Source organism: Thunnus maccoyii, chromosome 13 (genome assembly GCF_910596095.1).
Source record: "Thunnus maccoyii chromosome 13, fThuMac1.1, whole genome shotgun sequence".
Classification (NCBI taxonomy): Eukaryota; Metazoa; Chordata; class Actinopteri; order Scombriformes; family Scombridae; genus Thunnus; species Thunnus maccoyii.
In genome coordinates, this window is record NC_056545.1 from 23,738,898 (window position 1) to 23,752,921 (window position 14,024).

Here is a 14,024-nt window from a genome sequence, read left to right on the forward strand (position 1 = left end):
TTCTGCCTCTCCGACTGCACAATGTCTTCCTCCAGATATCTCTTTATTTAAAAATGTTCCTCATGCTATGCACATTTATACATGCGTCATATTATTTTAGTGCACACACAAAACAAGTATTCACATGGAACCAATGATGTTGAAGCAGTAATGAATAAAAGCAGAGAAAAATCCCTGACAGGAGTTCAAAAAGAACAAATATACAACACTACATGCATCATCTAAGAGATCTAAGGCAGGAAAATCAGACAGCATTACTAAAGAACCTCATTATCATGCAAATGCCATTTATTCCATTTTATCTCACCCTTCTCAATAGCCCATATGGCAGTGAGTCCACACAGAGGAAGACACAGAGAGACCTCATGCTGGGCAACCGGCCACATCAAAATTCCTCCATCTGTGGTCAATTGAGTTTGTGTGTGTGTGTGCGTGTGTGTGTGTATGTGTGTGTGTGTGTGTGTACCTGTCTTCAATCCACCTGTGTCCTGTCGGTGCTAGCCCTCATATCACAGCCAAGATGCCTAACAACTGATCCCCAGAAGAGTGATTATTGTCTTGGTTGGACTGGACATGACGGGATTGCCGATCAAACTTGTGTCCCAAGAAGAGAGCAGAGGCCTATCAAGGGACCCAAATGAGTCATGCCTGACGGTTCTGGGCGGCACGAGGTTAAACAATTTATGTTATGTGACTCCTGGTGTGTGCAGGGACTCAAAATATGCTAACTGGCTAGGGTTGTCATCAGTTTTCTTTGTTATGAAATGTAAGTGCTGGAAGCCATTGAGAAACTAGGTGAAACAAAATCAAATCAAGTGAATTCATTCATCTTGTGTTACTGATATTATATAAATAAACAGTTTTTGGTACTTGTGTCATTTTTATCAGGACTTGAAATGCCAGACATATAATATAAACAGCAAATCACCAAAGTGATACATTCTCCTCGTGAACTGATCATTAACAAATATTGTACTATAAATCACTTTGATTTGATCCCTAATCAAAATCTGATCAGCAGTGTCTGAGACACAGTGGATGGACAGATGGGACAGACAAAGACCAGTTCTTGGTCCTCCACTGGTTTCACTGTGGAGTTTCACTGGAAAGGAATAAAAGGCTTTGTAATTTATGTAATGATAACTGTCTGTGGGATGAATATCATGTTTTGTTTGAATGTAAAAACACAACTATTATGAAGAATAGATAGAAGTACCTGCCAAATACTTTGTAAACCATCCTTCTATGTTTAAACTTATATTATTATTGAAGACAAATAAACCAAGGATAACATGTAAACAAGGTGCATTTTTGAGTAATGGTCTGCCTCTCTTTAAGTGACTTAGTCTGTGCTAAAGATCTATTCTGGCTGTTTACCATTGTACTACTGCTTTGTTTTCTATTGTACTCCATAACACAATGTGGTTTCGAGTAAATAAAATCTGAATCTGAGTCTGACAAATCATGCATCTTGACAGCAACCAGACATACAAGATAAGCATTTTTCATGCTTTCTAAAGCAATCAATTTAAAAAGAATTACAGAGCTCAGTGATTATGATGAGAGTCTATTAAAGTAAAATAGCACTGTAATCAAAATGATTTAGAGATTTGAGTGTGTGATGTAACAAAGTCCAATGTAAACAAATACATGCATGCAGGTGCGTGCACACACACACACACACACACATCCAAGGGATAAACATTTTCTGATGAGGCTAACCAACAGCTGAGCAATGTGCACGTGACACGCCTGAACATAAGAGTGAAAGATACACATGGGAAAACTGAAATGGAGTGCACACTAACACAGCCTGAAGACAAGAATTAGAAAAAAGTGGGAGGAGGAAGCAGCTGCTCAGGCAAAGGAAAAGAGGAACTCTAGAAATTAATTGCTGCAGATCAGGCAGCATACATGCCTTATATCAGAAATGTTATTACTGTCGTTTGAATCTACTCTTAACACCAAAGCCTAGAACCATGAGGGAATACATTGATGTCTACTTCAGTGAATCGGAGAAACACTTTTGTCTCTGCCAACCAGTCCAAGAACACCAAGTCATATTAACTATATTTAACAACAAAAATAAAATTTAACACAAAAATTCACCAACTAATATAAAAATAACTAAAAATTTGTCTTTGCTAGTTACCAATCTCTGGCATTAATATCCTTAATACTGGCCTGTCAACAGACTTTATATCAGCTAACTGACTCGTCTTTAGGTGCACTTCAGGAAATCTTTAGATGCCTTTAAGGATAAAAAAACTTTTGCCCATGGAGCTCAGACTCTAGAAGCTGACCTGATACCAGTCTAATATAGTCAAGGTCTGACTGTTCACATTGCTCCACAAACAACCAAAAGTGGATCTAAAATGGATCATGAACTACATCACTCTCCACTGTAGGCCACTGGTGCACTCTCAAAATGTAGATTCGCCACTGTCAAAGTTCAACTTGTATAACAAAATGCACATCCATGTCGATATTTCTGGGGCCCAGAGATGCAAAGGCTGACAGTCTGGGGTTCATATATTGCTTTTTATCCAACTTAAATGGAGTGACACATCATGCTCACCTTCCCATTTTTTGCCTGTCAGTCATCTCTACTGCAATGAATAAAGCTCCGCACCAGTACAACCTGTCACTCTGTCACTCAAATGCTTAAAAAAAGACTTCACGTCACCATTCAGGTGGAGCAGGGGAGGAATTCCTCTGTCTCTTTTGATTTTCCTGTCTAATCCTTCATTTTATGTGGGCTCTCTGTTATCTCCCTGAAGTGGGAATCACATTTTAATTAGGTCTATCCTTGGTTAGCAGTTCATCTTTGCATCTCCGTCTCCTATGTGTTCATCCTATGGGCTTTGCCTCCTTGTCAGAGACTCTTAGTCCCCGCTCCCTGTCACAATCTAACATCTCCCCCATCTTGTGCCATCTTTTCATTCTTTAACTGCTCCATCTCCACTCGCAATCTTGCTCTCCTGCTGCTGACAACAAAGAGCACCCTGTCTGAGAAAAAACCTGTGTTCTGCAGATGGGAAAAACACAATAAACAGCCACAACAATAGAGAAAAAAACAGAGTGCATATATTACACATTTTAAGTGCAGAGAGCAGATGGAAATAATCAGCTGTTGGCTCATGGGCCTTAAACAGCTAGCCTGTGTATGTGATGACTAAATCTATCCATTAAATGGGATATTAAATAATCTCTGACCTCTATAGGGTTAGAGGAAGCTGCAACATTGGCAAGAGTCATCCTCTTGTACACACCCACCACCCCTTCCTATCCTTTAATTATATCACAAACTTATACAAACAAATACACATTTACAATAGAGATGAATAAGTCACCTAATGACATCCAACATAATTGTCTGGTGAAGAGTTGAGGCATCACAATGCAAAATAATATACTAATGATATAACTTTGTCATGCGCTATTTCAGCATGAGGGTGACACATTTTAGCCTGTGACACTTTGCAACTGGGTGCGCCTGAGATTGAAATAGCACCCCCCCCAACCCCCCCCCCCCTTCCAAAAGAAAGAAATCTCTCTGCATCTGTGATGTACAGGCCCATTGACAAAGGGTACTTCTGTGTGTTTTTCACTGAGAGTGTGACAAAGTAACTGTGAATGTTGATCAACAACTCTATCAGGTCCTTGCTCATAAAAACCCTGTTTTGTATATGTCACTAAAAGTCTTATTACTTTTCCTTAAAATCCACATTATGCAAAAAAGCAGAACCGCCCATGCTTTTGAAAATGAATCTATACGTTCACATAAATGAAAAAATGGAAAGGTGAGCTGCAAAATATCAGCATGTAAAAGTGTCTAATCCAGAGAGCGGTGCAATGCAAAATACTATAACTGGAAATGCACCATGTAAATCACTTACCATACTGTGTTACAAGACAGGTAATGGATTATGTTTGACAGCTTAAGGCAGCAAAATTGTTATTATGATACTCAGTTCACAGAATGGCAGTTACAGCTCTGGCTATGACTTTTTTTTCTTTTAATATGGACCAATGCTGAGATCATCAGTGTTTAGCCCCTGGATTGATTACCGTGCCTCGAAAATATGGCTCCTGCACACCTAAGCTGTAGTTTAACTTCATTCCAACTAGAGGCAAGGAAATGCTTAGAGTAAACACAGTGATGTCTGCACAGATGTCATGGTTCAGATTTATTTAGAGGGCAAATGCTCCATTAGTTGGGCTTTTTTAATTAGCACACTTGTGAGGAAGGGTCATTAAGGATGTCTGACAGAGGACCTGCTGATGAGGAGGATGGAGACACTGCTAACGCCGACCCAGAAACAACACGCACACACACACACACACAGATCTGCTTAAAAACCAATAACATTTTACACAGTCATCGACAAACACAGCAACTCACTGTCAGTGGTGTCACAACATTTCCTCTCTAAAGTTGCCACAGAGCACAAACAAATCTTCCACAAATGTCTCCATTGACAACACCACACACACACACACACACACACACACAGAAAGCCTAACAGATCCATTTACATTTAAATACATATTCATACATAACAGAATGGAGGGGATTGTCATACCATTTTCAGGGTGTTCAGTCTCTCCAATGCTGCCATCTGGAGTGGTTCTCTCATAGTGGTCTTCAGGCAGGGTCAGGGGTCCGATGCGAGGACCAGAGGATGACTTGCTGCTGGGTGTCTCTGATTCCTCCAAGCCGCTGTCATAGTAGCTGTGCTGAGAGGTATCCTGCAGGTCTTGCACAGGGTTGGTGGTGGAGAAGGTCACTCGCCGATGGGGATGCTAAAAAACAGAGAGACAGTAAATGAGTTTCTTCTTTTTCAACTTCACTTTTCCTTTTGTTTGTTGGTTCCATGGAGACACCAAATAGGTTGTGTGGTAGCAGTTACAGCTCAAAACTCCACCATTTAAGACAACTGTCTGAAATTTGCCGGCCTTATAAAGTTCACTCTTCAAAAGTCAGAAAATAGTATTAAATATTAAACACTCTTAAATATTAAATAGTCTTTTGCACTATTATTATTCTGAAGATTATATAAGGTAGAAATATATGAACGGAGTGAGGTCACAGACTTCAATAATAAGAGTGTGCATATTAGCAGCAGCATAAATTGAATAAATTGAGGCAAAAATACATACACTATTAAAATATCTCATATTATACCACAGAATTTAGGTATCTAAATATGGGCCATGTGTTTAACTGTCCTGTATATGTAAAGAATGATTAAAATCTATTTGTATGCAGTATATAATAAATGAGCAGATGTACTGTATGTTCAAGAACTTTAGAGAAATGTGTTGACAAAACATCACAAATCCTGACATGATGATAATGTATATGATTATAAAACTCTACACACCTTATCTATGACAATAAAACAGCAGGTACATCCAGGGTACAGACATTGAACATGTGTGTATTCATGTTATCAGATGGAGGTGGTGTACAGTATGTACAAAAATAAAAAAACAATAACGTACATATTCCATGCACATTATTGTTTGTTATTTACACAATTAAACTCAGAAAATGTTATTGGATAGAAGTAACCTTTGTATAGAGTTATAGTAATTCCTGTGGAGATAATGTCTATACATTTGTGCAGACTGTGCAAACACATGTCAAACAAGTGACATAGGGTGTTCAAGAGATTGAAAACGTGGAAAGTAATATTATTGCTGCTATTATTATTATTACTCAGGCAAAAGTTTCATTTTATAAATCTGCCACTGCCAAATGAATTCTGATGACAATGATTGGTACACTAATCAGTAGCCCCAGCGAGCTACTTCCTATCTCCATATTTTAATATTTTCCCTTTCCACAGCTTTTGATGTTTAACCGAGCGGAAAGCTAGACAATATTTCTGCAATTTAACTGAAAAAGAATCCCAACAAGATCTAAATAAGGCTAACAAAAAGAACAAAATGAGCATTGGAAACATAGTTTGTGACAGTCACTACTTTGCCAGCATTAGAATACATCATTAGATCTGCTTTCGCTGTTAGATACTGATAAGCTTTGATGAAAGAATAAAAGAGTAAATGAATGAATGAAAATACTGATGAAATCCTGAATTTGATAGCTTGAAGAGGAGCAGAGCGCCATATAATAAATCATTCAAGATCACACCCTTTATCAAATTGAACGGCTTGTAAATACAGTTAGGAGACCATTAAATTTCCTCTTCTAAAGATCAGTTTACTAATGGCGACTTACCACCGATCCACAACAGAAAGATGACTCCTTATAGTGCACATGCAATCACACTCTTCCCCCACCCCCACACATGAGCACCTCTCGTAAAAGTCAGGAAAGCACTGATACAGCAGAACAGGCCTGCCTCTGCTGCTCGAGTCATCCCAGATCAATACCACGGGTCTGTGCTTTCTACCATTCAACCACTTTTCTGCCAAACAAATCCATGCTAGAAATCATTCGAACCATCATCCTTTTAGTACATACACACCAGATATTGAGAAATGCTTTTAGAGCTCGGGTAAGTGCTATCAACACTGTGTTCTTAATACCATTACTGGGCTTAGAAATGTTTCCAGAAACCTGCTCATCTCCCATCATCTCAACCAGACATATTTTTGCTCACTGCGCAGCTGGATCTCTTAGTCCTTCATCTAAATAATGATTGAGTTCTGGGATGCATCATATTTTTTCACCTAGTACTGCTATAACATCAATATATCAAACAAGGTATACATCAGGAAATCTATCTTAGCCCTATAAGCTACCTGCTAAATTTTCCAAACAAAAGAGAAAGATTCTGGAGACACAACAAAACAATGGCTCCTTATATATTTGTCTGTGATTTGTATGCCTGGTGCAAAAACAAGAAAAAGAGGGAAATGGGATGACTTGAGGGATAAGAGTAAAACATTTGTTTTCTTTCCATTAAACATGCTCTTTGATTGGTGCTGCTTTGCACAGTAACATTTTCTAACTCAAAAGCTGTGTGTGTTGAGCTGGAAATATGTTATCTATCACAGAAAGAACGCACTGTTTATCATTACTCGCTCATGTAAATTATTTGCGATAACAGGCCAAACTTATTACAAATTCTCAGTTATTCTACTACTGTTATTGTGTTATTTAAATAAATGTACTATTGCCTCGTGTTGCTGGACTAGACAAATGATATATTTCAATAGTGCATTCTTAAAATGATCGGGGGTCTCTGTGGCTCCGTGAGTATTTAAATGCTGGGCGGCATTTACAGTTGTTGTTCAAATATGGATTCTTGCTTAAACTTCTCCTCAAGGCATCACTCCAGAGAGTCAGCATGTTTCCTGGTTATGATAACTAGCTAAGGCTGCAGAGATGGGAAATAGATTCTCCTTTTAGTGGTAGCACAAATCCTTTGCCAGGCCTTGGGGGCTGCAGGGATGCAGTAAGACGGAAGGATGGAAGGGGAGGCTGAGCAGGAGAGGGGAGTTGGTCAGGCAGACACGGACGGCGCTTTGGCTGGAGGGGACAAGCAGAAGGATTAGATTCTAGGAGACTGGAGGCGGGAGTGGGGGATTGTTTGGGCATTGTGGGTAGGAGTAAGAAGCTATGGGGCTAAGAATGAAAGAGGGGACATTTATGATGACATCTAAATTCATAACCCCATTTGGATTGGGCTAAAATGGCCTCATTTATGCGCGTAAAATTACAATCCCAAAGCAGATGGAAAGATTCAGCAGGATTCTGTCTTTATGAGGGGACCAAGACACATTTTAACAGAGTAATAAACAGCAATCATCCACTGCCTACCTGGAGCTCCCGTAGCGTTTGGAGCCCCTTTTTCTGTCAGGCTGCCAGAAATATTATCTACAACCTACTGCCTCAGAATAATCCCAAGCCACACATGGTTGCACCTGAATGTTTCCATTGATACACTGATATGCCAAAAAGCCAAAAGAGATGCTGGCAGTAAATTAATTATGTAGTTTCTTTGATTCATTACTGTTTGCATGGATTCATGGTCAAGTAAGATTAAAAGTGATCACAGTTTTATTATATACTGTAAATTAGGTTAATTTCCCCTTTAACCAGCTGTCCTCCACTGCATTAAGTAAACAAAAACAGTAAAAATCAGAATGACTGCTACGTCCACCTATTTTCCTTAAGCTTTTCAGTGCCATAGATCCCACACTTATCTACACAAAGACCACCCCCACCCCTAGTGCTGAGATTGCGTTGCTTTATTGCCTTGAACATAATGCACTTGAAAAAAATAAATTAAAAGCAGACTGTGCACCTACACTGCATGACAGCCTGTGCCTTTCCTTTCCCATCTGCACCTCACACGTGCATAATTGGTATTTCAAAAACATGGGTCAGTACCTGAACTAGTCAACTTTGCATGAACAAATAAGCTACTTGTTATGAATCACATATATAGGAATGATTTGCACATCATGGCCTTTACACAAGTTTGTGTCATTTCTAAAATTGTAGATTACAAAATAAAGGTGAGAGATTATTTTCTCCACAGACAAAAGAAAAATGTCTTTTCTCGTTTTTTTTGAAAAAAGTTTTGGGAATGTTTTGATTGTGACTGACATCGCCTTCTTGTTGTGGACATTGCAACATACAGTATAATACCTTAAAAACTGTTGTCTAACCAGGGCATGCTGTTAAGGACGAATTTTTTTGGATGACCAAATGTCAAATTAGAGGGTCATGTCACAAAACAAAAATTATTTAGGAACTCTCAGGCAGAGTAATAAGTAAAGATACATTACAAGCTTTTAGATGTGCTTGTGGCTGTGTCTCAGGAGGTAGAGCAGGTCGACCACTAATCAGAAGATCGGCGGTTCGATCCCCGGCTTCTCCAGTCCGCATGCCAAAGTGTTCTTGGACAAGATACTGAACCCCAAATTGCTCCTGAATGGCTCCATTGGTGTGTGAGTGTGAGTATGTTGGAATGACCATTCTGATGAGCAGGTTTGCACCTTGCATGGCAGCTTCTGCCATCAGTGTATGAATGTGTGTATGATTGGGTGAATGTTGGCATGTAGTGTAAAGCACTTTGAGTGGCTGGAAGAATAGAAAGGCGCTACATAAATGCTGCCCATTTACCATTTGAGGTTGTTATGTCGGTTGAAGGTACTCATTTGTAATTAACAGAACTATTGTTGTAATACAACAAAAAAACAAAAAAACATTTGACTTCATAAGCACTACACCCTCCTCTCCCTGTCCTTCTTACATTCTTACATTCTTACATGCCAACATGCCAACTGTAGTGTTGCCTCTGCTGGTGACTACACATCATATATTAAAACAATGGGATACCACAACATGATATGACATAACTTAGTTTCAAACAACGACTGGTCATGGTTAAACTGATAAGGAGTGAAAACAGTCTGACACAGATCATAAGTGATGATCTAAGTGAGTTAAACCACAAGCTTAAAGCTCTATATTTATGGTAAGAGAAGCCTGCTAGTCTGAATTTAGCATTTTAGGCTATGCTGAGACTGGCAGCACATATCAGATTTATGGTACACAATAAATATTTCATTTATCAATTATCAGATTCAAACTACATTCATAGGTGTTTCATATCCGCTTAAGCTTTCAAACTGTCTTTTACATCACTTTCAATTTGACACATAACAGTGACGTCATGTCCAGAGAGCTGTCAGCCCTGTTAGCTGGCTGTGACTGCTGCAAAAAATATATATATCAAACACCTCTGTCACTGATGTTGTCTGGTGTGATGGAGGACTTCTGCTCTGAGACTAGATATTGCTATGGTGTGAAGAGTTAGAGGATATATCTCCATTATTCACCCAGCCTGCGGCTTGCTGTTTTGTGTTCATATTGGAAAAATGCACCACCACTTTGTGAATGCACTCGTGCCTATGTCGTCTCCACAGCAACTGATGCAGATGGGTTATCGTTATATCTAATCGCTTGCAAATAACAGTCTGGACAGTCTGTCCTAAAGATCAGATTTGAGAAAAAAAAGGATTTGCCTGCAGTTTGAATGAAGGGAAAAAGGGATTCCTGGGGCAAATGGCTGTGCCTAAGCAACAAGAAGAGCGTTCTGGTGACTATGGAGCATCTCTATTGCCATTGCTGATTTGCACCAGTGATCCCTGATGGGACAGCAGATCCCACTGCTGTTGTGCTTTCCCATAGAACAGAGTACTCAGTGTGAATGCCCTGGAGCTACCTGACACCACTCTGCCGTAAGGTGCCCTGTCATATAGCCAAGCTTCGCTGATTGCCAGTGCACAGGGTTGCTGGTACTTATGCAGATGGGAAAGCTTTTCCATCCACAACTTTTTGAAAAGACTTTCAGCACAGTTGCAGTTGAGTTAGATTTAGTGTTTGAATCTCTTTCTTATGCGTCCAAGTTTGGTGTTTTGACTTATCTGTATGTGAATATTTGGTGATCAAACTGGCGATTGAATTGTGTGTACTTTAACTACCTTGTAGAAATAATTCCATGGTGTACTGTATTTCACAGCAAGCAGCAGTTGAGTGGTTGATTGTATATATGGTGGGACTAGATATTCTGGTATCACAGAATATTAACATAATAATTAAGTATATTTAATAAATATAACACAGAAGATTATATTTTTATTATTATTTTAGAATGGTACTCTGGTGGTTCTTCTACACAAGTACCCCCATTTTATATTCATTTTAATAACGGTACATCCTTTAATATCTAACCTGAGATTGAAAGCTTGAGGAAGCATATAATCTTTGAGGCATTAACCTCTGATTTTTAATCTAAAGTGGTTGATACCCCATTTATGTCACTCTGATTGCATCTTCATTTATACTACTCTGGCTGCTTACTAAAACATTTCTAGATCAAAGTCAAATAGTGCATAATTTTGATGAATTAATCATAAAAAATAATCCTTTTTAATCAATCCAGTTATCATAACATCATGTGCTAGATAGATGATATGCTATTTGCTGTACCACTAATATAATTTTGCTCTATATTTCCCTCTATATTTCGCTGCTATGTTAAAATGTTATTTTGCCCAAAGCTGAAACAATTTACAACAGAGAAAAGCACCAAACACTGAATTTAAATAAAATTTTGTGTTGCTTTCCATGTCCAGTGAGTAGCAATGAATTTGTCACAGTTAGTTTGTTGCCAAATGTTTTCATTTAAATTTTTTATTACACAAAGGTATTGTTAAAGCTGAGTCATTGAGGCCAGTGAAACATGCTGAATATTCAGAATTTCAGTTGGACAAGCAAAGCACAACCACCACCTGCGTTTCATAACTTTGAAGAAGACACATGAATGGGAATAATAACCAACACAGTCATTGCTATGTTGTATAGCAACTTGGGTGCTATTCGCTGGTCGAAAATACAGCTTCTACAAAGAGTTACGGAACAGTATCTTTTCTTCTAATAAAAGCAAACTGGTGAAATGGGAGGCCTCAGAAAGTGAAGAATGTAGTCTATATGTTTCACAGTCACACACACACATACACACACACACAGACAGGTGAAAAGAAAGGAACGAGGTTATGAGCATGATGCTCATAGGATTTCATTTACTTTTCAATGTGCTTTTAACCAGTTGTGAAGCCAAACAGCTATAGTATACTCCGCTGGAATACCCTCAACTTTTCTAGCTGCAGGAAACCTATGTGGCCTTGTTTATAAATCCTGAGTTGAGGTATATTGTATGTGTACTGGAGCTGGAAGCCAGACTTTTCCTATTGAATCACAGTTCTGTGTCTCTCAGATATTATGAAATGGGTTTTCTGCCCATGTTAAAGGAAACGGCTGATGTCTCAGTGCCCCTGTGATATGAAAAATTCAATTTAAAAGGATGAGAGAAAGAATGGTGCACGGCCTATTTTCATTCCCCCACACTGAGAGATATGAGAATGATGTTCTATTGTGTGGAGGAAATGATGCCAATCGTACTGCAGTGAAATTCCTTCATAATTCAATTCAATTTCTTCTAAATCCCAATGGCAAGCTCCTCTGCCAAAGAGAGGCAGAATAACGGAGACAAAAAGGGAGGGCTGGAGAGTAAGATGGAAGAAGACGGACTAAAGATTGAGACTAAAACAATGGGGAAAGAGAGAGCAGCCAGACTTGCTGAAAGGTAAGGGGAAGAGGCGGTGATACAAAGTGGAGGGGAAGTGGATAGAAGAAAAATGTTTTAGTAATGATTAATTTTGATCACTGTGGCATTTTAAGTATAGCCAACTAATTTTCTCTAATTACCTCTCTGCAGCGTCTGACAGCCAGCAGAGAAAATCATTTTTTGTTAAGATCTAACAGGACAAGCTGCTACAGCTAATTTTTGTTAGCGTTCAAAACTGGTATACTGAAGTATATGAAACCTGTGGTGTATACATCTTCTGTTATTCCGAATGTAGCATTAGTTGCAAAATGTGCATGTAAACTCTTTGATAGCCTGCGAGATTTCCCCGAGTGTGGTATCTAGAATTTCCATTTAGTTGCGATGTTTGTGAGTACATCTTGGCTCTGGCATTTTGGGCGTGTATGCAGGAATCAATGAGCTGCTGCCTCTGAAGGCACAGAAAAAATGAGCTGCACCAACAAATATGACAATGAAGAAGTGCACCTCTCAGTGCATGCAGCAAGCATAAAACCATAAAGACTGAAGCAGTTGCAAAGGAAATGCATATGGAACTGTTTTATTTTCCATTCCCCCATTATGTCTTCCATTCTCATCCCATCTACTGTTCTCTTCTCTCTCTTTCTCTGCACGCACACACACACACACACACACACACACACACACACCCACACACACACCCACACACACAGTTGTTTTTGTAGGTGCAATAGCTCCAAGGCAAGCAGCGTGGAATTGGAGTCTTCAAAGAGTCTTGGATTATCAAAGAGACACAGCTACCAGAAAACTAGGGGACACGCTAGAGAGGGGGAGGGAAGAACATAAGTGAGAGGCGGGGAGGGGGGGGGGAGGGTGCAGAGGAGTCAGCATGGATTTGGGTGGAGGATGAAGTGATCAGACAGGGGAGGGGGGGGGGGGGGGGGGTGGATAAAGACCAGAAGTCCCTTTGTTCACGTACTGTACTGTAAATGGAGAGAAAAAAAGGCTGGAGTGAATGCATTAAAAAACAATCACATAGACCTTAATGGTCTTGATAGGCAAGACTGAATTCACATTCTTCACTGTCTGTGCCACCGCCTATTCTTGAGGTTCTTTTTTTTTTCTCCTACACAGAGAATTTCATTTCAATGGGAGCACTGGCCTTGAAATACCATAATGTTGTCACAGTAAAACCAAGTATTACTGCAGTAGGATCCACCAAGTGTGAATATAGCTGCCACATCTAATGACAAATCTGACTGTTCACGCCATTCCATACGACAGGATGTGGGAGTGCTGGTGTAAATGCATCACCCTTCGACAAAAAGCTCTCCGTCAGCCTCTCTGTCCCACAATGAGCTATGGATGTCTTTTTTCCATTACAAGAGCACTTCTCACTATAGAACACATTTCAAGTGAGTGTATGAAACGGATTCTGGTCGGTTCACTGCTGTCAGCTGCGGGGCATCATCCAGCAATGATCCTGTCCCGCTGCCACAGCTAACACACATAAACCTCCCACCTTCACTGACCTGGTTTGAACTAAATTAGGCGTATTTAATGTCTGATGAAAGCGTTAAATGCTCCTAGCACACAATGTCAAAAACAAATCAAAGTCCAAAAAGTAATTTTCTCTGTGCAAAACTTTTCTTGAAAAATGTGGTTCTCATGTGAACAAAAGTCTTCCTCCTGCCTGTACCATTTGGTAATTTTGCAGGATGCCATGATATTGTTTGTTCTGACACAGGAAGAGGATTGCAGTTGTTAAGGAGTTGCACATGTTAAAGATGTTCTGTGTTGTTTTGATGGCATCAGCTTGTGAAGGCACACATGTACATGAACATAGACCAAAACCACAATACCACATGAATACAGTCAAAAAATGGAATCTTGATTGCTGTTTCTAAGCCA

The 14,024-nt window shown here is 39.4% G+C and overlaps 1 protein-coding gene across 4 annotated transcripts in view; it reads right to left on the reverse strand.

Moving 5' to 3' along the window:
• pcdh1a (protocadherin 1a) overlaps positions 1-14,024 on the reverse strand; it is a 223,645-nt gene that overhangs the window by 16,718 nt on the left and 192,903 nt on the right. For all 4 annotated transcript variants that reach the window (XM_042430100.1, XM_042430099.1, XM_042430101.1 and 1 more), the window contains one exon: positions 4,587-4,806. In XM_042430100.1, coding sequence (XP_042286034.1) covers positions 4,587-4,806 — 220 coding nt within the window. The remainder of the gene's footprint in view (positions 1-4,586; positions 4,807-14,024) is intronic.